At 39.4% G+C, this 26,299-nt stretch overlaps 1 protein-coding gene across 3 annotated transcripts in view; it reads right to left on the reverse strand.

Annotated features, from left to right (window-relative positions):
* Positions 1-26,299, reverse strand: part of LOC127632302 (nuclear factor of activated T-cells, cytoplasmic 3-like) — a 131,218-nt gene that overhangs the window by 69,803 nt on the left and 35,116 nt on the right. For 2 of the 3 annotated variants that reach the window (XM_052111014.1, XM_052110869.1), the window contains exons 2-3: positions 14,362-15,526; positions 2,830-2,992 (exon numbers count right to left, since the gene is read on the reverse strand). In XM_052111014.1, coding sequence (XP_051966974.1) covers positions 2,830-2,992; positions 14,362-15,526 — 1,328 coding nt within the window. The remainder of the gene's footprint in view (positions 1-2,829; positions 2,993-14,361; positions 15,527-26,299) is intronic. The other variant, XM_052110936.1, reaches the window with a different exon arrangement.

Here is a 26,299-nt window from a genome sequence, read left to right on the forward strand (position 1 = left end):
TTAATCAATTTGAGTTAGGACTACATTAATACTTTTTGTAGCATTGATGAAACTGGCCAGGGGATTTCCATTTCCAAAAGTGTTATTTTATGCATTTTTGAGTAAGATAAGAATAGGAAGAGATTTGGTCATGTTTAATGTTGTGTTACATTGGCTTTTAAAAGAATTGTTTGTTATGCTGGAGTTTTTGGTGTTACCATTGTGGTGAAGATTGGCACATGTTCTTAGGTTGAGGATGGACTCATTTTGGTGATGTTTGATTTGAGGGCTGCTTAGCTCTGTAATCAGTTGCAGTCAAACTAACAGTGCAACAGTTTCACTGTCGTTACACTTGCTCACCTTTCATAAATTATGGTTAGTAAAATTTATGTAAATTAATTAGATCTTAGATAGTTGGTCTGCCAAAATGAATTTAACTAGAACTACAAATTTTTTGTTGGAAATTTTTGAGTTAATTGCATGGAAACGTTTTCCTCAATTTAATCAAGTTCAAAGAACTTTTTTTTAAATGTTTTTTTTAAGTGTGAGATATCATGAACACAAGGCTTTGAACAACAACCCAAAACGTCTCGGTTACTGTCTTAACCTCCATTCCCTGATGGACGGTCAGAACCGGATGGCCATAGGTGTTGCGTGGCCAGGCATGCGAATGCAGGGGTGGTGGGGGTGGGGTGTCTGGTGGGCATGGCAACAGTGGCCATGGACATCGATTATGTGACCCAAGGAGTGAGGAATCCGTTCTTTTTTTTGACAATGTGGGTACTGCAGCACATTTGGGGTGCGGCAAACACAACAAAAAAGGAAACGAAAGATTTGCCTTCCAGCCCTCCCCCACATGGAGTGGTCTGGGTACCAGCTCCGTAGCAGACATCTCTCTCCCTGGGTCATCCGTCTCAGGGGCTCCTCGTGCCAGGCAATGAGGCAGGGGGCATCCGTTTCCTGTGGGGGGGCTCTATGCTGGGACTGAGAACTGGGCTCGGCCGCAGCGGGACGCCTTCAACGAGGAGACGGGGTACGGGATCTTGAGCAGCGCCGGGGCAATATGTGCTATATAGCCTCTGTCTACTTCTTCACCACCAAGAACTGCTGGGCAAAGTCCTCAACGGTGTTGCCGAACAGGCTGATATTGGAGATGGGTGCGTTGAGAAAGCGAACTTTGTAGGCATGCTTTATCTCTACCAGATTCAGCCACAGGTGATGCTCCTGGACCACCAAGGTGGACATCAACTGCCCGAGTGCTCGTGCCGGGACCTTTGTTGCCTGGAGGGCAAGGTCGGTTGCCGAGCGCAGCTCCTGCAGCACATTAGGATCAGGACTACCCGCATGCAGCTCTTTCAGTGCCTTGGCCTGGTGTACTTGCAGGAGGGACATGGCATGCAGGGTGGAGGTGGCCTGTCAAGCAGCACTGTAGGCTTTAGTCGCCAAAGACGACATAATCCTGCAGACTCAGGAGGGGAGTGCTGGATGATCCCGCCAGGTGGCGGCATTTTGCGGTCACAGGTGCACTGCAACTGCCTTATCCACCCAGAGAGACCTCCATGTACCCGTGGGCCACACCACCGTCGAGGGTAGTGAGAGTGGACGAACCAGGTAGTAGGTGCCCTCCATGACTTCATCAGCTCGTCGTGCACTTATGGAAGAAAGTGAACATGGGGGGCGTGGCCGTGAGCGGCGCCCTGAACCCAGGAACCAATCATCTAGCTGCGAGGGCTCAGGGGAGGACAAAGTGTTCCAGTCCAACCAGATACTCGCAGCGGCCCGGGCAAGCATATCGGTCAGTTCTGCGTAGGCATCAGACTGCGGGGGCTGAACCGAAGGTGGCAGCCCAGTCGAGTTCTCGGCATCTGATATCACTAGTGCGCTCTCCGATGCAGCGATTGAGAACTCATCCTGCTTGCAAGCTCCGAAACAGATGATAAGCTGGCCATGAGGTGAGCTGGTCTCATCTCGGATCTCAACGAGGGCAAGCGAGCATGCTGGGGAACGGGAGGTCCACGGATTGAACTCCCCAAATCGCCTCCAGTGCCAGCCGGGCCGGCCTCGTACCCATAGGTAGAAGGCGCAGCACGGGGGGCGGCTGGAGTGGCTTTCCCCCGGAAGAAGGAAAGCCGTGACCGCAACGTTGTCATTGTCATATACTCGCAATGAGGACATGAACCATCCACAAATGCTTCCTCAGTATGATCGCTGCCCAGACAGGTGAGGCAACGCCCGTGGTTGATGGAGGCGGAGAGATAACGACCACATCCAGGAATCACACAAAGACAGGACGGTATCTTTATAAAGAAGCGTCTTTAAAGAGATGTTCACATCAATGTGTTTACCCTTAAAGAGGAAATATACTCTTTTAGTAGAAATATACGCTCTTAGAAGCGATGTTGAAGCGCCCAGGGTGTAATCTGCACTAGGCTTGCAGAAGGAGGAATGTGCCATATATCCAACAGCACATGCTTCTTTGAGGTGAATGGAACTGCAGTAGTATTCAGCTCGCTGACACACAACCGCTCGGCTCCGAAGAAAAAATCTGAACGAGAGTGGGCATTCCTTCTCCTTTTATATCCGTATGTCCAGGGCAGTGGCATGCAAATAAAAAGCACTATCACTATCCACTTGCCAATATTCACCTCAAAAATCTGAGGTGTTTTGGGGCTCCCAAGAGCGACCCCTAGTGTCACTACATCGACACAACATCGAGTGAGTGACAGAAGGGGAACCAGGTTAAAGCGTTGTACAATAAGTGACATTTTGGTCACAAATGTAGTACCAACACAGGTAGACAGTGGTCAGTAATGTTTCATCAACAGCAAGACGTCCACTTTGGATACTCACTTTGACGATAGGGTGTCCACCAGACGTGGCTTTGATGGCCCCTCGGCTGCCCTCTGTCTCATAATGAGCTCTGTGATGAGCTTTGGGGTGAACCTCAATCTTTAGCTCAAACTGCCCATACTGACTCGGCAATGGCCAGTCCAGGGGAGGCAGGGATGACGCCCTGTAAATAGACCAACAGAAAAAAAGAGCAATTACAAAATGCATAGTGAACAGCTAGATTAACATGCTTTTTTTTTAACTCAGAATTTTTTCAGACATATAGTACTTTGTTGCACCAAGTAAAGCATACAGTATATAAAATAAATGATGGATGAATGGATTAGTGCCTGATTCTCATTTTGTTTTATATAATTGTTTTTAATTTTGTCATAATTGTGTCTACTCACTTTCCTGCAACCATAAAACATGAAGCTTTGTGGGTGAGTGTGTCACACATGCAGACTGTTTTGCTGAGATCTCACTCTCTTCAGTTGGATGTATGACACACTTACTGATTAAGAATAGCGGAGGGGTGACAGACATACCAACTCACTACAACTCTCTCTCTGATTCCCCGTCATGAGAAACTCACTGAAATAATAACAGAAGTACTTCTGTGAGCATAAACAACTGTAAAAGTTTGATTTAGGATGTGATTCGTCTAGGGGCTAAATCACTGACAGGGGGAGCTGAACTAAATATTTGCAAAACCCAGCAAGGCCAAGCGATTTTATTAAAATCCGTTTGCCCGTGGTGACAACAGAAGTGAAATCTCTATGCTGCAGCCTGAATAAAACTAAAGGCAACACATTTACAGGGGTGTTTTCAGCTTTTTACAGTACTGTCTGAAGCACAGGTACAGCAAAACAGTATACCCTTATTTAGGGTCTCGGGAAATGCTCCCCCGGTAGGGTTGCAACGGTATGAGATTTTCACGGTATGATAACCGTCTCAGAAAATATCATGGTTTCACTATTATTAGTGAAAACAGAAGGGTTATTTATTTATTTTTGAGCAAATACGTTATTATAATTGAAACTTGAAACCATTTATTTTATTGAAGTATGTGTAAAAAAAGTCTCCCTTTTGAAAATAAAATAAATAGAAAAAATAAGAATGCTAACAGAATTATAATAATAAATCGAATTAAAAACATGATAAAAAATAGCATGCAACTACAACATGTTATATAATTAAAGCATGCTAGTTCATATGTTAAATTAAATACTAAATGAAAAATAACATCAGTTGTGTGAGCTTTTGAAGTAACGTCCTCAACATGAACGGGACTTCAACATTTCTCAATCGAATAAATAATAAATACATATTTATCTCTGGCTTGCTTTTGCTTGCATGTCAATGATGCCGAGATCTACTTTTATATTTAATTTAATCACTGAGAAGGTTTACCTGCAAAGTAGCACCAAACATCACAAGCAGCCTCAAGAATGGACACAGAGTAGCCGAATAACAATTTTCCTTGAGCAGAATATTGCACTACAGATCACTAAGTTTGTTCAAAGGGGAAAGCGAGATAGAAATAGCGCACTCATGTGCATGGTTGCCAAATTGCACAAAATAAGTATTACTATAGGCGGAATATTTCCAATTTGCACAAGTATAAATCTCAAACTGGGGGTGTTGCGTCTCTTATCTGGCAACCATTAGCATGGTAAACACTTGAGGAGACGCGTTACGTCCCAATGCAAGTTAACTGAAATATTCAATGAAAAATAAAAACGCTTTAAAATGAGGCTAAATGAGGCAGTAAATTGCCCATGTCTGCTTTAGCTGTTTGCGAGATTATCATTAAATCTGCCTCGGCAGTCCTAAATAGTCTATCACTTGGGCGGCCGCCGAAATATCTTCAATGGGACAACCATGGAATTGTTCTTTCCCTGCTGTCCGTAACCCAGTCCAACTAGACCAGTTGAGAAAAGCTGCTTTAACTCACACAACACACACACTCATGTCAGACCACCTCGCTTCTCTCTGACATTTTCTCCGCCGCATTTGTGTGTGTGTGAGATGCAAGTTGACGAGTCTGACAGGCAGATGAGGAGGAAAGGAGATGCGCAAGCGTATGTGAGATTCTCCGTCCGATTGCATTTTTTTCTCAATACCGTAGATAAGCAAATGTACATGGTATGATAACAGTCAATTTTCAAACTGTGGTATACCATGAAACCGGTACCCTATCCCCTGGAAACTTTTTGCAAAAATGGCACTAAAGCATTTAATTCTGGTGACTTTAGGAGCAGCATTTTTACTTTTTCAAAAGTATTTATCTTGTGTAGCAAATAATGTTATTTATTTTATATAACGCACTACTTATATAAAGAATAGTTTGTATAAGCCTACTAGTTTTTAAGGCCTAGAATAAAGAGTAACATTTATATTTTTAAATTATATTTTGTGTTTACTGCATTATTCAATCAACCAACATTAATTTTGACAGCAAAAACTATGGTTTTACCAACAGGAAAATTTAGTTAACAGTGACATTGAGCAGGCAGCTTTCATATAACCAGTTTTGACAGCACTGCTGATAAAAAGTTAAATGATCAGCTTCGGTTGATGAGATGAAAAGAAAATTGGAGATCGATATCGGATGTTAAAATCCTGATCGAAGCATCCCTAATATTGAAGTTGACTGTTTCAAAAACTAATTATGATGATTAGTAATCACAAAATTGTGAAAATAATCACAAAATGGACAAAAACAGGTACACGGTGGATGGTTTTTGCAACATTTGCATATGAAGAAGACTTTGTTTCACTGTTTATATATTTATTTGTTTGTGGTTGAATTGAATAAAGATCTCAAGTGTGAAAACCCCAGTAGACTTTTTGCAGTTGAACATGTGGAAAACATTACCATTATAATCGCAGTTCAAATCGCAACCGCAATATTTTTAAAAATAACCGCAATATGACTTTTTTCCCCAAATCGTGCAGCACTAATATTTATATAGAACTCCAATGTACATGTAAAAAAAATGCAATGATTCTTTTTGATACCTGTTCAGTTAGAGAAATGGATTTACCTTGAGTTTTTCAAAAGCTGCACATGTGGGTATTTAACTTAATAAAGACATTATTCATCACTGTCAAATGAAGGGAGCACTTGCATGTTTTGATTTAATATAACTGTCACCATATGATCAGGGACAGCCGTAGACTGACACCTACATGTCGCAAATTCATCCGTGACTTCTCTTAAAAAACAGCCACGTTTACAGTAGTAAACTCCACATATTTAAATACACACACATACTTCAATAGGATTGTTGAGTGTAAAACATTTTGAAGATTAGTGGACAGGTGGCCAATTCATGAAGTTATGTGCTTTTTCCTCACAAAAGCAATTTATTGTTCTTGTCTCTTTGCCAGTGACAAAGAATCCTTTTCAACGTGACAAATGTCATGTTGAATCCCTGAATTAACGCTAATGAATATTTACATTTTTCAATTTATAGAAAACAATTAAATGAACAGTGCAGAACCAAGAGAGCAACCCTAATAGTCTGTTCTCAATAGAATTTACCAAGTAAAAGTTACTTAACATATTACAACAGTCAGGACATTGTTGAACATAATTAACAGGTAAGCAAAATCTACAAGAGAAAATGTGCTGAAAAGTTATCACTACATGCATTAGCCATTGATCTAATATGACAGCTGTTCAGTGAAAAACTTTACAACCAATAACAGTTATATAAAAATAAATAAATAAATAACTATAGGATAGAAACAAATAGGCCTGTGAAAAATGTACAATAAACCTAATGTATTCTAAACATGACATGCAAACAGAATAAAAGATAAAGCAGTTTACACATAATTGAAAATAGCCTTCTTGATCAGCAGGGTAAAAAATAAATGGTATACCCAGTCTAAAACAGTCATTTTCTAGGCTACATAATCAAAAGCATAAATTTTTGATGAGCAAAATTAACTAGCAACATGTTTTTGTGAAATACGGGACCTGACACACCTGAGGCGTTTATCCTGCACTTGAAAAAGCCTACTCAGCGACAAAATAACTCTCCCCTTTTATGCCCAATTTGGCATGCCCAATTCTCAATGAACTTTAAGTCCTTGCGGTGGCATAGTGACTCGCCTCAATCCGTATGGCGGAGGACAAATCTCAGTTGCCTCACCATCTGAGACAGTCAATCCACGCATCTTATCACGTGGCTTGGTGAGTGCGTTACCACGGAGACCTAGCGCATGTTGCGGCTCACGCTATTCCCCGCGGCATCCATGTACAACTCACCACACGCCCCGCAGAGAGCAAGAACCACATCATAGTGACCATGAGGAGGTTAACCCAACATGACTCTTACCAAATGGTTGCTTAGGAAGCCTGTACTGGAGTAACCAGTACACGCACGCTTTTTCCCTCAATTGTGGCAGGCAATTCTTTCCTCTCACACTCTCGGCGCGTGCAGAAAAAGGCCTGCTCTCACAATATCAGCAAAGTAGATATGAAATAACTTTTGATTTCTGAAACTCAAGCTTGCAACTCACTATGCATATTTTTACATTTGAGTCCTTTTTAAATCTGTTAAGCCTGCGACTTCTATTCTAGCCATGCAGGCGTTTTTCAAGTGCAGGACCTAAGGTGAGTCAGGTCCCATCTTTCACTGGAGGACATTAACATGTTTATTTAGCTCATCAGAAATGTATGGTCTGAATGTATCCTAGTAAATGTCTATTGTAGGCTAGGTGTGCCTATTTTTTGCCCAAATTAATTTAGTCCCTACCAGTTCATCATGTGGACTTTTCAATGAACTGCAGACTGCTCAACTGGTTAAACTGACTTTTATTCTGTGAGTGGATTTCATTTTTTAGGACAATATATATGTTTTTCGTTTCTCATACGCTTATTTTTATCCTAGCTAATATTTTTAATGGTAGGCAAAAAGTTATTGAGTAATTTTGTTAAAGAAACAGCTATTATATTTTGTAGTATCTAATGCACGTTGTAAAATTCATGCCACTTTTCAGCGCATTTTTGCGAGTGAGAGAGGGAAGAAGCATGTGCAGCCTGAGGTTAAATGAAACTTTGTATCTGCTCTTTTTTTTTAATAGTATTTGAATTATAAATTAAATTTATAGAGCACATGTTACACCACTCTTTGTCTCTCTCCACTGGCTGCCGGTTCATGCACGTATTCAATTCAAGGCCCTGATGCTGGCATATAAAACAGTCACTGGGTCTGCTCCAGCATACCTAAAAACATTTATGCAGAGCCACGTTCCCACCAGAAGCCTGCGGTCGGCTAAGGAACGTCGCCTTGTCGTACCAAAACAAAGAGGCACCAAAACACTTTCCCGGACTTTCAGTTTCATCATACCACGGTGGTGGAATGACCTTCCCAACTCAATCCGGGAAGCTAACTCACTCTCTATCTTCAAAAAACGGCTAAAAACACATCTTTTCCAAAAGCACTTAACCGGTCACTAAAAAAAAAAATTATTTACATTTCTTGTTGCACTTAAATCTGTTTGGTGTACTATTCTGATGATAGTGAAACTTTGTAATATGGCACTTTTTGTACCACTGTCTCCCTAAGATGATTCGCTGATGTTCTTCCTCTTTTGTAAGTCGCTTTGGATAAAAGCGTCTGCCAAATGAATAAATGTAAATGTAAATGTAAATTTAATATATGTTACATTAACATGACATTCCTTTAAGCGCAGCCTTTGTTAAAATATAAAGCCAAACGTAAATGTATGTTAAACTGTTTAATGTGGCAAAAAATAAACCGACTAGTAATTCCAGTGTAGACTAGCAGCATCAGTACAGTTTAGTCAACTAGTATGGCACATCCCTACTTGAAAATCACTGGAACAATCAGCTAACGTTGCGTTGGCTTAAGGTGACATGTACAAGACCTGCTGTCATGGAAACGTGAATGGGATCGTCATAGGAAACCAAAAACACCGGAATGTGTTACAATAGTGGCCCGTGGACATCAAACAGATCTGTGTGGTTGCTTCATACACTTTCCTTTAACACTCACCAAATGCTGGCACAATACTCGCAATCTCCCTATGAATCACATATGTGTTGTAACCAGGTTTGTATGTGTAAGAATAAGACACAGAAAGAAGAAAGAGCCTGCAATCAAATACATGCAATATAAATGTACGGATGCACTGGTTCCTTGTTTTAGTCATTAGGGCCCAAGCGCTGTAAGTGCAGAGGCCCTATTGCTTTTCTAAGGATTATTATTAGGGCCCAAGCGCTGAAATGCGGAGACCCTATTGTTCTTCTAAGGATTCTTCTTCTTTTCTCAAGGTTTTCGGTATTTTGGGGGTACTTAACATGCATGAAAACTCTTGAAAATGTGCACACACATCAGAGTCATCAGCCATTAGGGCAGGGCAAAGGTGGGGGTGGGGGATCTGTAGCATCCCATTGAAAATGGGCATGTATCAGGGGCTCTGTAGCACCCCATTTCAAATACAGTAACCAAAATTGGTACATATATAATTCTCATAAAGCCGAACAACTTTCATTCTCACAGTCCTTAGCTCAGCCCAACAGGAAAATCGCAGGCTCTGAACTTTTAAATACTCCTCCTGAGGGATTCATGTGACAGGCACCAAATTTGTGTAACATCATGCCAAGACATTGTAGATGCTAAATTCTGAATAATGTTTCATATTTTTAACAGTGTTGCATGGTGAAACAATAAATTTATTGCTAAAAATGTGAAACAGGAAGTTCCTTATATCTTTTGTATGCATTGTATGATTTTGATAATAATGCAGCTGTATGTTTGGTAATGGGGACTGAACACATTTATGCAGCTATTATGGGTCACGGGTCACGGGTATTATGGGTCATAGTGCCACCAACTGGCAGAAGGAAGTATGGCACTTTAAACAATCTTTGAAATAGCCCTATTATATTTACATGAATTGCGTCAAAATTCTTTAGAATAATGTCAAGACACTGCTGATGTAAATTTGTAAAGGGATATTTGACATCTTAAATACTGTTGCCATGGCAACATATTGTTATTATTCCTTTCTTCCTATATTTGGGTGTTTTGAGGCACTTGGCATACTTAAAACTTCATTACATTTTGCACAAACATCAGAGTTGTTGGCCATTAGGTTTGGGCGAAAGTTTACGCATGGGCTCTGTAGCGCCCCCTTTTAAAATGGTCGTGTAAGACGGCCTCCACCCCCGTTTGTACCTTCAGTCACCAAAATTGGCACATATTTAGTTCTCATCAAGACGGACAACTTTTACAATTATAGTCATTAGGTCTGCCCAACAGGAAGCCGGGTATATTTGGATTTTTTGGAATATTACAGTCTCTAAACTTTTAACTACTCCTCCTAGGTGTTTCATGAGACTATTGCCACATTTAGATAACATTACACCAAGACATTAAAGATGCAAAACTGTGAACAAATTTTGGTATATCGAATGGTGTTGCCATGGCAAAGCATTAAATTAATGGTAAAAAATGGGAACAGGAAGTGTCACATATCTTCTGAGTGGAATGTATGATTTAGATAAAAATTGAAATGTATTTTTAGTCTTGGGGGCTAATCACATAGATTTGACTACTTCGGGTCATGGATATAGCACCACCACCTGGCAGCAGGAAGTGTGGCTCTTACAACAGACTTTAAAATATTCCTCTTATATTGACTCAAATTACTTCAAATTTGTTCAGAATAATGTCAAATGCCAAATGCATGTGTCCACCTTGCATTGTTTTCTGAAAGCCACCGTGTGGAAATGGACCCATGGTGCTTGGGCCTGTCTTCGCTGCTTGCAGCTATATTTTAGTTTATTTTTCCTTAAAGTAATGTAGAGGACTATTCTTTATTTCACACAAAAATGTTGTTGTTATTTGCATTCAATACATTTTTATATAAAAAAACCCTCTTCCTTTCATTTGTTTTGCATGAATGTGTTTACTGAGTGAGCAGACAGAGTGTAACAGGCAGAGACGAGCAAGCACACTGAAGCATTCTGTTCTCTGTGTGCATGCTCTTAAGTTGCATTGGGAAGTCAGTGATGTTTTAATTCATATTTATTTTATAGAAACATCCAAGCAAAGCATTTATATGCTTTGATACGATCGCTTGTCTTTGCCTTTGGGAACACTCAGTGCACCCTGTGCACTCAAATAGTTGTCTGCTCACACAACAACAGCTATATAAAAGTGTGAATGATGGAATTTATGCCATAGATGTTGGTAATCTGGAAATATATCCAGTCTGCTGACATTTTGTTTGATGTCACATAGTATTGGTTTGTCTAGTCTAGGTCGGTGCATCCCTAGTAAGATGTGTTAAATATAAAGTGTATACATGCAAAATAGGTAAAAAATATATCTCTATATTTTTCTCCCCTTTAATGATATTCAATACATATCTTAATATTTATGTATTTGCTCAGAAATGGCTTAAAAGCATGATTTAAAAAAAAATTATATCAACTAAATGGTCAATTCTAAATATTTAATCAAAGAACTAAAACACAGTGAAAAAATCTAGTTAAAAATAACCAAGGCATGTTTTCCACAGTTTTTCACAAATGACCACAAAGACGAATGATATTTAATTTTTTTTTTTTTTTACAGTATATGCCCCAATATAACAATACAAAGCAATAGAAAGCAATATTGACCAACATGTATTCTTACTAAAACATTGTAATATATGAAAACATCCATGAATGATGACGCAAACTGTTTTAAAATTGTTTAATCAGAGTTCTGAATCAGTTAATCAAAACTGAATCTTTAAAATGATTAAGAAAATCGAACTTACAAACTCTAACATCATGGAGCCGCTAAAACATATATATATTAATGCTCTAATACTCTCAAATTGAGAGACAAGGAGGGAATTCAAAATTACAGTCTTTAAGAAACTTAATTGCCAAATAAAACGATAATTATAAGTATTTTGATATTTACAATGTGGCTTAATTTTAAATGGCCATCAATTTCATCACAAATATATTTTGTATATTTACCCAACCCTAAGAGCATGCAAGTGTCTTTGTCTGAAAATGTGTTATATTTAGTCACTCTCCCTAGCTAGACTCATTATACACTAGAACACCAACACTTTACCCTCTCTGCCATAGCAAACCAATCTGTTAAACCAGATAAAACTTCTAGATCTTTCTATTGCTGCTAATTGATGGAGCAGCCAGGACACACACACAAACATACAGGTCCGATGGCAGACAACAGGAGCGGTGAGCTCATATAACATGGATCAGGATCATGTCTCTGTTGTATTAGGGTACGGCTGTAAAGATGTTAGTCAACACTGTTCCTGCATGCTGCTCTCACTGCAGGTTTTCTTGACTTTTTGTTTGAGGGAGTGAGAGGGGCTCGTGAGAGTGTCTGTGTGCATATTTCATATGTGACAGCATTTTTCTGTCTGTGGAAGCAAGTTTATTTACTAATTACACTACAGGTCAAAAGTTTTGAAACACTTATTCTTTATTATAAATTATTTTCACATTTTAGAATAATAGTAAAGTCATCAAAACTATGGAATAACATAAATGAAACTTTGGGAATTATGTTGTGACTAAACAAAATCCAAAATAAATCAAAACTGTGTTATATTTTAGCATCATCAAATTAGTCACCTTTTACCTAGAATTTGCAGACATGTACTCTTGACATTTTCTCAACCAACTGCTTTTTAAACAGTATTGAAGGAGTTCCCATCTATGTTGGGCACTTATTGGCATCTTTTCTTTATTATTTGGTCCAATTTCAAAAACTTTTTTTGTATTATACATTTTTTGTTTTATAATGAAATAAATTAATATGGTGGCACAATTATATTTATCTACAAAACTAATTTCAAACATTTAATCATATGCCTTCAAATCAAAATCATTTTAAGATCATGAAAAACATTTCAGTCAAGTGTTTCAAAAGTTTTGTCCGGTGGTGTATATTTAGTGGATTAAAATGGAAAGACATGACTAAGTTAAATAAAGTGTGTTTGTATGTGCTGGTGTGGTCAAGAATCATAGCAGATAGGAAAATGTTCGTAAGCCAGAGCCACATGCTCTCTTTACAGATTTATGGTAATAGAGCCAGACAGACACAGAACTGAGCCTGCACATGAACACAGAACAAAGCCTGCTTACGAACCAGATGAGCCACCTGCAAAAAACTCACCAGAACTGCTGAAGCTATTCACAGCATACTTCAAGCACACACATAAAACCTTCATCTGACTAACATGCACACAAACACACACTCTCACACACAGGCATTATCTGATGGACACACTTTTAACCATTTATTTTCATTGCTTACTGAATTCACAACTGCCTTATGCTACTCTTAAAAAAAAAAAAGCAGTTCTGTTCTAACAACTAGTGAGCTACAGTACCTATCTAGACAGTTTTATCAGCAGCATATATTATTTGTTATTTGCATAAATTATTTGTTTAAAATAATTAACAGGTAAACCAAATCTACGAGAAAGAAAAAATACACTGAAAAGTTGCAAATATTTAAATCACGATGTGCATTAGCCATTGATCTACTATGACAGCTGTTCGGTAAAGAATGTTGTAAGATTATATGCAGAAGAATTTAAACAATGTATATCTGGATCTAGGACATTTGTCGAAGACATTTCATCTTAATCTAGCCTTGCTAGATAATTCTGAAAATCACTTTGAACTGTGGTAACGTTTGTACCAAACAAATTAAGAATTATAGACTGATGGAACTCTTTAAAATGTGTGTAGCGATGTGAAATCACCTATAATTGATAAATATAAACATGACGTGCACATAGAAGAGATGATATATGTATCATAGACAGGTGTCATAAAAAAACAGGCATCACGGGCACAATCTTGACATACGGGTTGTTCAAAACACTACAATCATAATTATTATTCTGCCTTCTGAGATACTTTGTTTTGACCAAATTTTAAGCATTGCATGTCTCCTTCATGGATAAGGTACAGAGAATGTATTCCAACACAAGAAATGTAAATATACATGCTTTTATGAATATATATGCTTAAAAATGTATTTACTATTTCCATAGTCAATATTAATGTATGCTAAATAATTTTATTAGAGTAATGCACTCTTATCTCCACAACATGCAAACAGCGAACTTGCTGCATGTGTGGAGCATAATTTGTTAAGTGTGTTGCTGCTTATATAGTGCGTTCCAAATCAGTCATGTATGAGGCTCGATTTCAGTTAGGATTCTACCTTAGAATGTAGCTGTATGTAATAGTGCTCACTAGACTTTGGAACAAAGCTACAGTCAACATGCATGTGCCTGAGATGTAGATTTGGTCCATTCACTATTCTAATATCATATTCACTTTATTTTTTTATTTTTTACACTACAACTTGCACACTTGTAAAAAAAAAGAAAATGTCAGAGCTTCAACCACATGAACTTTGCACACCCTGGCCATTTCATAAATGACAGCAGTATTGCTAATAATTTAGAAATGGTTCCAGTTCATAAAGCCTCTTCAAAGCTAAAAAGTGGGTTTACCTGAAAATTGGTGAATGTCCTGGTTTGGGTTTGTTCCATGTAAAATGAGATGGGACTGAGAGAAACTGATCTCCAGATCCGTCCTTCTTTAAACTGTGCAAGCCGTCCTCAGCAGGGGAGTCAAGCAAAGGAGTTACATTCCCAGAATCATCCATACCCAGGTCACCATTCCCTGGCTGGATTGCTGCTGTACAGTCCTGGGAGGTCTTCCTTGTCTTGGAGGGGATGTCAGCCTCGGAGGGACAACATTGGAAAGGGGATACACCCATCGACGGGCTTCCAATCCAGGTGTCTTCGGTCACACTGCCCCTGGGTGAGGGACCGGGTGTTGTGGTTGGGGAGTGATGGGGTGATAAAGAGCCCAGGTAGCATATATCAGCACTGGAGTGTCGTCTCTTTCCACAGGGTGATGTTGGGCGTGAAGAGGGGCGCGAAGGAGAGCGAGGGCTCAGCCAGTTCTCGTCGGTGACACTGGTACGGGGTGAGTGGCAGGGTGATTGCCGTGGCAAGAGTAAATGAGCGTGTGAATGAGAAAGAGAGTGAGTAAAGGCTGGGTGATGATGATGCAGCTGTTGCCATACTTCCTCCTGCTGTCCAGTCTGCGGAGAGCAGCCGGGCGAGGTGAGCGGTGACCCTAAGGTGAAACGTGCCGCTGCTTCGTTCAACTCCGAATCAACATCATCGTACACTTGTGAGATGGATTCACAGGATGATGCGTCGGAGAACCAGCTACGAGAGGAAAGGCTGCTGCATGGACTTGGACTCAGGGATGAATCCCGGTACGAGTGATCCAGAGGCAGGTACAGGTGATCCCGAGACAGGGGTCGGTCATGGTACTCTCTTTCCAGACCCTTCCCTCTCATCTCATTCTCACTGGCCTCCATCTCCTGCTGGCAGCTCGGGGAGATAGAGGTGATCTGGATACTGGGACACTCAAAGGCCTTAGTTGGACCACTCCCTCCCCCGCCCAGCCTTGTGGGCGTGTATTTAGAGTCCTGAGGTTCATAGCTGGGCTCATAGGCCATGTGTTGGTCCTGCAGGGAGGGAGAGGTGGCAATGTGTTGGACTGGGGGTGTGCCTCCATGGCGCTGGAGACCATGTGATTGGTTGACCATTGAATGAGGTTGGCCCACATTGAAGATGTAATATGATCTCTCATCCTGTTCTAGATTATAAAACAAAACAAGGACAGCATGAGACAGACAGAACAATGAAGAAGAGGAATAAAAATAAGGGTTTGTACAGTAGTCAATGGAATTCCAAAACATTTTCAGGACATTCCAGAAATGTAAATGCTATTTTCTATTAAACATTTAGACCAGAAATACCTTGCCATAAATCAATGAAGCATTTACCCAGAAAGTAAATTCTTGCCTATTAAACAGACAACAAAGGTGGGCCATCTGTCACAATATACAGTAGTGTGCAGTGTTAATGTGTCACAACAAAGTAAATCAAGCAATAGTCACAATCGACAGTCAGTTACAACTAATTAATTCAAGATCAAATGCTGTAAATAAATGGAGGAACAGCTTTTTTCCACATTTGCAAGACTAAAATAAGTGCATAAAAGGCTAATGTCCATATACCCAGTATGCACACACTATCAATGAATCAGTGTTAAAATAAAATTGCAAAGCTTTCTGATTAGGATTGGGTGATAAACACTTATGATAATACTTTGCAGGGCTCAACACTAAGGATTGTTTTGTACTCGCCCAGTCGGGACAGTGTTCAGATTTTTACTTGCCCTGCCAAAATTTTAAATGGGCCGAACACAAAAATGAAAAATAGCTGTTTTTACAATCATGACTATAAAAAAAAAATGGATTTATATCCAATAGAAAGAAATTTTGATTTCTTGTGTTCCTATGTGTGGATTACTAATTTTTATCAATATGTTAAAACAAAAGAATGTTGGAATTTCGCACACTGTGGACATGGAAAGTGCAGGGATCGCATATTGGTAATAGATGCAACAAAGATACTTGGAACAGAGCGAGGACAGTTCTAGATGTTCTCTGTGTCTGCAGGCTTGCTCGTCTCTGAGTGCTTGGTTAGAAGACTGTGGTTACTCTGTGTCATTTCTGTGCTCTCTCACCTGTTGTCTACTTGCACTAACGTTATAAGTGCAGCACTGACCAGATCAGGCAAGTGACAGTTCTTGGAATCTCTAGAACTCTCAAAGTGGCCTCGAGCTATCGGGCAGTCCTTATTGTCGAGCCCCATTTTGAAAAGCTACTTTTACATTTTACGTTTTTTTCATTGTAGAAACTGTAAAATGTATACTTAATTTCACAGTGTAATTGCTCATCTATAATAACACATCAATAATTACTGTCTATTGAGGAAATTCAAGGTCTGTGTCTCTATCTACAGATAAGAAAGTTGAAAGAGAACAGGCTATATTCTCTATTCTCGCTCTCTCTCTCTCTCTCCTTTATTGGAGTGCTGTTCTGATAGCCTTGAAGAAGAAAGACTTTGGCTGGCTACAAATAAGCCACTGGGGAATCTGTAGACCATACAACACTAGCAACAGGTTAACAATAACAGCATTATAGCACAAACAGTACTGATATCTCGGTATTAGTGCGAGGAGTGATGCGTGCATGCGCAAACACATAGTGTATTGTTCCTTTGGTCTAGTAAAGGTTATTGATGAGCTTCCAGTGACTGGGCAAAAGGAGCCTGACAAGGCCAGACAGCAGCAAGCAGCCAGTGAACAAGCAGACAGAAAAGCTCTACAGAAAGTGAAACTAGCAAGACAGCACCAGTCCTCAACAATTAGGATTTTCTCTGCTGGCCCAGTCAGATCAGTAGGAGAGTAGTTACATTATTTCTACATTTTTACTGGTTCCACCACCAAAAAATATTAATAATTTTGTTTTTCAAAATATATTGACATATTTTCTGGGTTCTTCAGAGCATCTTTAGTGGTGGGTATGAGCAGAGCTGCGGTTTTAATAATCTTTAAAGCAATGCATATTGTAAAAAAGCTTGTTAAACTTTTTATAAAGGAATATCTAAGGTTCATAGTGAAGCAATACAGGATCTTTTTTAATTATTGACGAAACCATTATTAACTTGATTCGGTAGACCTGTACAATTTTCTCTAACATCTAACACGTTGATAAACACACATCTAATGATGATCATATATGAACAAGATCAGCATGTAAGATCTTACGGAATGAATTAGCCCCGTCTCCACCACCGCAGTACATACGTTTATAAACAGTATGTAATACGGTGGTGGAGACAGGGCTGATTCGTCCCGTAAGATCTTACATGTTGATCTTGTTCATATATGATCATCATTAGATCATTTTAGCCTCATATTTGTCACAGTGGTTGCGCTTTTGGAAATTAAAAACATACATTTGTAATCAGAGATGGGGCAACTTCTCTGTGAAAAGTTCAACTCTACCAACACCACCACCAAAAGGGACTTATTACAGCAGATGTTGATCCATGAAATATCATGATCTATGTCAAATCCTAAATTTGTCCTGATCCCCGATCATGATGGAAAAAAGAGAGAAGCCTAAATCTTCAATAATATTTTGGAAATATCTTCACAAAAACAGCACTCTCAGGGCATTTTCAGCTAAATTTGAATGAAGTGCCAATTGAAAGCAGTTCTTTCTTGAGGTGCCAAAAAAAAAAAGAAAAACTTGCAAGTGCTGTTGTTCAGCATTTGTTAGTAAACAGTCAAGTTCTCTCTTTTGAAAGATAATGTTACCTTGGAGGCATTTTTAACAACAATGTTGCAAATTCGTAAGAAGGTAAGAAAGAGTGAAATGTAAGAATGTAAGCGCTGGCCTAATAGGGGAAGTTACAGTTTTGTCAACTTGTCTGAAAATATCTCACACTGGTAGTGGGATATCCTTACAGTATAGGTCTGAAAACTGTGATTTCAAAATGCAACACACTCTGAACACACATTTATAATATATGCATCATGATATCTCAATTCCCCACTTCTATGACTCTTTGGGTTTAAGTTAGAGATGCACCGATCGACTGGCCAGGGACCGGAATTAGCCGATTTTCCGCATGCTCGGCCCGGACCGGTAACCGGCCGGTCAGCCTCACATCTTTTCAATTCCAAGCCAGTCCGTTTTGTTGCCAGCGCCGCAGGCAATAACGTCACAGCCGCACGTAAACATGTCACTGGCGTGGAAGATCTTCACTGTGAGTGAAGAATACATAAAGTTTGAAACGTGTAATAATTGTAAGGCCACCTTTCCACCTGGGAACCACCACAATAACTTTCGGATCAACAAACCTAATTAGACATTTAAAACACCATCACCCAGCTGAAAATGCTCATTTTAAAAAAGAAGCTAAAAAGTGAAAGTGGCTAAAGCTAGCCAGAGCTCAGAGCCAGTCACAAGTCAGCAGCCTCTCCTATTATTCCTTGGAATGAGCAGCGAAAAGACCAAAGCAATAACGAGGAAAATTATGGAATTCATGGCCCTGGATGACCAGCTGTTCTCCATAGTTGAGGACAGAGGCTTCAGAAATCTGATAAATTTCCTTGATACAGAGTAGGAGGTACTTTCCGACGTCGCGTTGCCCGAGTTGTTTAATCTCGTGTCATGTCACACATGCAGCCTGTTATCTGTCAACATTTGGGTACACAAATCCGGGAGAGGGGAACTGGGGTGCTGGATGGCAGAGGCAGGCTAAATACTATACAAATTGTGCCGTTGTGATTTAATGTGCTGAGTAACGTAATTTGTCCCACCGTGTCCGATATTAAAATCAGTGCGACACACATTGCAAAAGGCGTGGGCATTGTTGTTATGGCTTCGGGATATGAAATTCAATTCTTCCATCCTGCTGTTGTTAAATGTACATGTATATTTTGTTTTTTTCACCGGAGCACCATCTGAGTCTTCTCCTCCCTTCTACCAGTGATGCTTGATTTAACATCCCGCGTCTACTACCTGTGCAGATATCAACAGCGCAGATGGGTTTTGGTTGCCAGATTGAGGTCATACATGATTTGTAATGTGTATGATGTGTTGATTGTGTGAGTAGGATGCGTTTCATTCAAGATCTGGCAACTGGACCACCTTGGAATAATATATTGATGTGATTTTTGGGAGAAATAACAAAACGGGAGACTCCCGGGAAAAACTGGAGTGTTGGCAGATATGGTTACATGCCGTTCCCGAAGCAGTGTTCAGTTTTACAACTGATATTTGTACATCTAACGTAAGTGGAGCGTATTGGAAACTTCAGTTTTTCAGATCTTTGGAATTGTTTTGTTAGACGAGTAATAAAGAGAAAAAGGTCCATTTATAAAAATAGTGGAAAATGACTTCTGTTATATAAAGCAACTCATTTGCAGTTAATTGTTATTTCGACCTCTTTCCAGTCACAGAGCACTCTATTTTGAGAGTTGTTTAAGTGAGAGAAGATCCTGTAACAGTTCAGTTTGGGGGAAATTGTAATGTTTAATAATCTATTTTATTATGAAAAGAAAATTTAGCATTGAAGAAAGGTAGATTTTGTTTGTATATGTGGTCAATAATAGTTCTTAGAAAGAAAATCGGTATCGGCAGGTCACACTTGCAAAAAATCGGAAATCGAAATCGGCCAAGCAAAATTGCAATCGGTGCATCTCTAGTTTAAGTGTCTGCTAAATTATTGCTATGTAAATGACAGGAGTCAAGAATTCTCCTTCAATTGATTCCCTCTGTTTTTATTTAGCTTTTCTCTTTCGACTTCTCTCCTATTTATCTCTATCTATCCCATTTCTCATCTCTTCTATTTTTACTTCTATGTCTATCTCCATCTTATAGTGATTGCTTTATTTATAGATGCTTCAAACACTCCCTGTCATAAGACATGCCTATGCGTGAAGACAGAGCATGACAGACAGGAAAATGTATGCGTCATACAAGACTCAACTATGAACTCTGACCCCGAGGGAAACTAATAATCTATCAGTCTCTCTCTCTCTCTCTCTCTCTCTCTCTCTCTCTCGCTCTCTTGCTCTCTCGCTCTCTCACTCACACAGCTGTGAAACTAAAGTATCTTAGTTTGAAATATAAGAACCAACAATGTTCAGAAGAACATTCCACAGAAAAAGTTCTTAAACCAGATCTTTTAACCCCACACTGTAACTGATTTTTGTAATTTGAACGGTATTTTACTGTAATACAATGTATATACAGTACATTACTGTAAATTGCAAAGGATTATGGGAAAATATATGGTCATTATTGTAATTCTACAGTCATTCTTCTGTACTGTAAATGCATTTACAGTAATGAACCTGCCCACCAAAAACTGACCAATGGCAAGGGAGATTTCTTTTCAAATATTCTTTTCCATACTGTTTGGTGAAAGTGAGATAAAGGACAACTGGGAAAGAAATTTTACAACGGTGATTCATCGAAAAGGTTAGTATATTGTTTGTATTATTATATTTAATTATATAAAATGGAGACATTTTCAAATGTTTTGACTTGTAATGTTAACAGCATACTAACGTGCGTCACCTGATTAAAGAGAGTTTTATTAACAGTATCTTTTTGTCTTTTGGTGGCCGTTTTTTTGTCCTGTTGGCTAGTTGTCAGTGATTGACGTCATAACGGTGATATTATCAGCTGGTGAATAAATGAATATCAAATAAATTAGCTGAAGAAACCCTTAGTTAAACAGAGAAACACAACTTTTGTCTGTTCCTCTGCCGCTTTAACGTTAGCTAACCAGGAGGAGTGTTTATCTTAACATAAAAAGCTAATATGAAATACTTAAGAGTGTTAGGCATGTTCAAGCGGAGTTTACTATTATTATTATTTTATGAGACAGTATTTTCAAGTGCATCTTTTTTTTATTTTGAAAGGTTGTGGTCTGGATCGTGTTCGAGTCCCAGACTGGAGGTGTCTTTTGTCTTTTCTGGTGTTTCCGTCGTAACGGTAAGTTAAGCAGACAAAGAAACTGGCGCTAAAACCAATGTTATTTAACTTTAATATTAAAACATTGCAAATAAATCAGCAGCCTCTCATAACATTGTGTTTCATGGTTGATATTTATCAAGCAAGTTAGTGGTTACTGTAAAAATGACTGCGCGTTTTGTGTGCAAACAATGTAATTTATCTGTGTGAACGCTTTCCTGGTTTTACCACCATATCAAAATACATATGAACCTGACTAATTCTAGATTTGCCAACTTGACCTTGCAGTTTTCATCTATGATTACCACAATGACGTACTTCAGAGAGAGGGAGGATTCACTCTTTCTTTTGGCTGATGTAAGTATTAATGTTAATTTGAACAGCTGTTTCTAGAGAATATTGATTGTAATTAGGATCATAGTTTGACATTTCAAAGACTATTCCTGTTTTGTTTATATGTGTCATGCATTTGAGGGTCCATTTTATTTGCATCATTCAAAAATCAATCTTTACAGGTAATAAGCCTGTTTATAGAATTTAACTTTAAATTGTAAGATACAGTAGGCAGATATACTTGAGCTGGTAAAGGGGTTGTATCACAAGATATAACACATAGTGACATATAAGCATAACCTTTATGGTCGGGCGGGCAGTGTGCGCCTCAGTGCTGCGGCGGCGACTCTGGACGTGCGCCGGGCCCTTCTCACAGATCTCCCCGGCTACGGCCAGTGCCTAGCAGCTGACTTAGAACTGGTGCGGACCAGGGGAATCGGACTGTTTAATTAAAACAAAGCACCGCGAAGGCACGCGGCGGGTGTTGACGCAATGTGATTTCTGCCCAGCGCTCTGAATGTCAAAGTGAAGAAATTCAATGAAGCGCGGGTAAACGGCGGGAGTAACTATGACTCTCTAAAGTCTTAGGATTACTGGATGGAAGAGCAGCAAGGGGGAGGAAGAAATACCCAGAGGAGTTACAGTGTAGAGGAGCATGCCAAAGGATGGAGACAATCACATTCTACAAATATGTGACATCACTCACGACGCACGGTGTGCAAGGCACAATAGGGTGGCTCTACAAACAAGGAAATTTCTCTGCAGCACTGCAACCCAAAAATGGCATGAACCAATAATACCCACAAGAACTAGCTTTATAAAACTGGACATTGTCATGACTAACAGCAAAGTTATAACTAGGGATGTACCGAAATTAAAATTCTGGGCCGAAACCGAAACCGAAAATCCAGGATGCACTTGGCTGAAAACCGAAACCGAAATTTTTACCTATTTAAAAAAACAAAACAAATTATTTTATACTTTTTCATTAATTTCATGAATTTAATGAATCTGAATTGAAAAACTACAGGTTTCTCTTCAAGAACAAAAGTTGCTCAACTTTCTGACAGTCTCTCCTGTCAGAAAGCTCATCAAGAACATGAGATGCTGCACTGAACAGTCTCTCACTCTCTGTGCTGGTGCTTGGGCAGATAAATACCTGTGTGCAATCCACGCAAGCAAAGGAAAGTGGTCTTTGTTTATGCGACCGTAGTCAAGGGGATTGTCGCTTCTGGCAATGGGTAGTTCAGCTAGATACGTCTCAAGTTGTGGTGTAGCTGCGCTAGTTGTGGCACTTTCCTGTAGAATCTCTTGCTGTACTCTGTATAATATATATATATATATATATATATCTTGAAATTTCTGCTGAACAAACACTGCAGATCGCAAATTTGATGTCCTTATCAGAAACTTTGAAGAATTTCCACACCGCTGACATGATCGGCCTTTGCTTGGTAGCACCGTGATAAGGGCTAGATCGATCCAGAGTGAAATCTGAGCACTGAGAGGCGGGGCGAGGAGGCATATATTTTCGGCCAAAAACCGAAAGTGCCATTTTCTGCCGAAAATTTTCGGCGGCCGAAATTTTGGTGCATCCCTAGATATAACAATCCTGGATGTGGCAATAGTGGCGGGATAAGAATGGAAGAAACCTATAAACTCATAATCAGTAAATATGGATCACCAGAAAATACAGCAGCCATACACTCATGGATAGGAAAATCCACCCCCATCAACATCACCCAGTAATCATCTCAAGCAGAGGTTTAATATATGGACCATCAGGGAAAGGTCTGCTGTCCATGGGACTATCTAAGAGGGACCTTTCAGATCTAAGTGTTCTAGCTATAATCGGATCCTTGAAGATCTATGATCTGTACACTAGAGGAACATAGATGTCTATCTCAAGGAAGTGCTAAGCAAAATGACCTGTGTGAAAAGCAGCAAATACCAGGCCATAGCGGAACAATAGCGCCGTAAAAGGCGCCTCAGGTGCGATACAATTCAGGTGTGAAAAAGCTTCAAGGTGATTGTGGTTCAAGAGGGGGATCCATGGTGCAGCATGCCACTTGGACACAAGCTGGGGACTGATCATCCCCGGTTGGGTCACCCAGGTGAGTGTGTCTGATGATTAGACCCGAAACACCTGACAACCCTGGGTTCATCACTGATGATGTGTCCAAGCCGCATCATCTACAGTGGATATAAAAAGTCTACACAACCCTGTTAAAATGCCAGGTTTTGTAATGTAAAAGAATGAGACAAAGATAAATCATGTCAGAATTTTTTCCACCTTTAACGTGACCTATAATGTGAACAATTCAATTGAAAAACAAATTGAAATCTTTGAGGGGGGGACTCACAATAGCCTGATTGCATAAGTGTGCAAACCCCTAATACTTTGTTGAAGCACCTTTTGATTTTATTACAGCACTCAGTCTTTTTGGGTAGGAGTCTATTAGCAAGGCACATCTTGTCGTGGCAATATTTTCCCACTCTTCTTTGCAAAAGTGCTCCAAATCTGTCAGATTGCTAGGACATCTCCTGTGCACAGCCCTCTTCAGATCACCCCACAGATGTTCAATTGGATTCAAGTCTGGGCTCTGGCTGGGCCATTCCAAAACGTTAATCTTCTTCTGGTGAAGCCATGCTTGGATGGGTGCTTTGGGTCGTTGTCGTGCTGAAAGGTGAATTTCCTCTTCATCTTCAGCTTTCTAACGGACACCTGAAGGTTTTGTGCCAAAATTGCCTGGCATTTGGAACTGTTCATAATTCCCTCCACCCTGACTAAGGCCCCAGTTCCAGCTGAAGAAAAACAGCCCCAAAGCATGATGCTGCCACCACCATGCTTCACTGTGGGTATGGTGTTCTTTGGGTGATGTGCAGTGTTGTTTTTGCGCCAAACATACCTTTTGGAATTATGGCCAAAAAGTTCAACCTTGGTTTCATTTAACACATTTTCCCACGTGCTTTTGGGAGACTTGATGTTTGTTTTAGCAAACTTCAGCCGGGCTTGGATTCATATGAAGAATACGAGAGATTGTCGTCACATGTAGCACACAGCCAGTTCTTGCCAGAAATTCCTGCAGTTCCTTTAATGTTGCTGTAGGCCTCTTGGAAGCCTCCCTGACCATTTTTCTTCTCGTCTTTTCATCAATTTTGGAGGGACAGCCAGTTCTTGGTAATGTCTCTGTTGTGCCATATTTTCTCCACTTGATGATGACTGTCTTCACTGTGTTCCATGGTATATCTAATGCTTTGGAAATTATTTTATACCCTTCTCCTGACTGATATCTTTCAACAATGAGATCCCTCTGATGCTTTGGAAGCTCTCTGCGGACCATGGCTTTTGCTCTGAGATTCAACTTAGAAAATGTAAGGAAAATCCTACTAGAACAGCTGAACTTTATTTGTGATTAATCAGAGTCACTTTAAATGATGGCAAGTGTGTAATGACTTCTATTTAACATGAGTTTGAATGTGATTGGTTAATTCTGAACACAGCCACATCCCCAGTTATAAGAGGGTGTGCACACTTATGCAACCAGGTTATTGTAAGGTTTTTCATTTTCATTTTTCCCCCACAAAGATTTCTGACATGATTTATCTTTGTCAAATTTTTTTACCTCACAAAAACCTGGCATTTTAATAGGGGTGTGTAGACTTTTTATATCCACTGTACATACAGATGGTGTTTCTCCAAACAAACTCTTAAAGCAAGTCTAAGTATCTTATATATTGCTTCTCAAGTAAATGTATCTTGTTTTAAGGATTTTTAGACAATTTTAAATGGAAAACAAGACAAAAACTCTTGAAAACAATAGGATTTTTTGCTGTGAATTTTTTTATTCAGTAAACAATAAAAATCCAAGTAGTTTCTCCCCTTTAATTCAGTGAATGTCATTTAGAAGTATTTTTAAAAGATGATTTTGCCCTCTTTAGTGTTAGCAAGCACATTTAATACAACCTTTTATGTCGGGGCACAAGCTGAATAGTCTGTTAAGAGCTAATGATTAATCGTTGCAATAATCGTTGAATAATCATGCTAATAATAGTATAACGGTTTCCCCGTAATAAAACACTGGTTTGACCCATTGCACAATACAACTAGGGCCAGTTATTATTACAAATGTATTATATTTTGTTTATTTTGTTAACAAACAACCATCAATTTAATGACTTTCTGCCATCGATCAATTTCTTACTTTCACATATAAAAGATTTCATGAGGATATAGGCTACTTGTGATTAATCGGCAAAAAGATAACGGTCAACATGTATGGATGTTTTGTGGCCCCTTAAAATATAGTTCACAAAATCAAGCTTTCTGAACGAACGTTGCCACTTATTTCAACTATGTCAGAGCATCCACAAATCTTCAATAGCATTGTTGGCAGGGCAGCCAGAGCAAATATCCTCTGGTCTGAACGCACGGTAAGCCACATTCCTGGGTCAGAATACTTAAGTGTTATAATCTATGAGCAAAGTAAAACTGATATTTTTCAGTATGAAGAGGAGTCCCAGTGTCTGCCAGTTTACATCAGATGCTGTTCAGCTCCACATCAGACTGGCGATCTGGTTAAATAAAGAGCCCTAAGAGGCTTTGCTGTTCCTAAGCTAATAATAGTGGGAAATCGCTGCAGTGTGCTGAGAAGCACTCAATGCCTTACCTAGTCTGTGACACTACTAAT

The sequence above is a fragment of the Xyrauchen texanus genome, chromosome 1 (assembly GCF_025860055.1).
Source record: "Xyrauchen texanus isolate HMW12.3.18 chromosome 1, RBS_HiC_50CHRs, whole genome shotgun sequence".
Lineage (NCBI taxonomy): Eukaryota > Metazoa > Chordata > Actinopteri > Cypriniformes > Catostomidae > Xyrauchen > Xyrauchen texanus.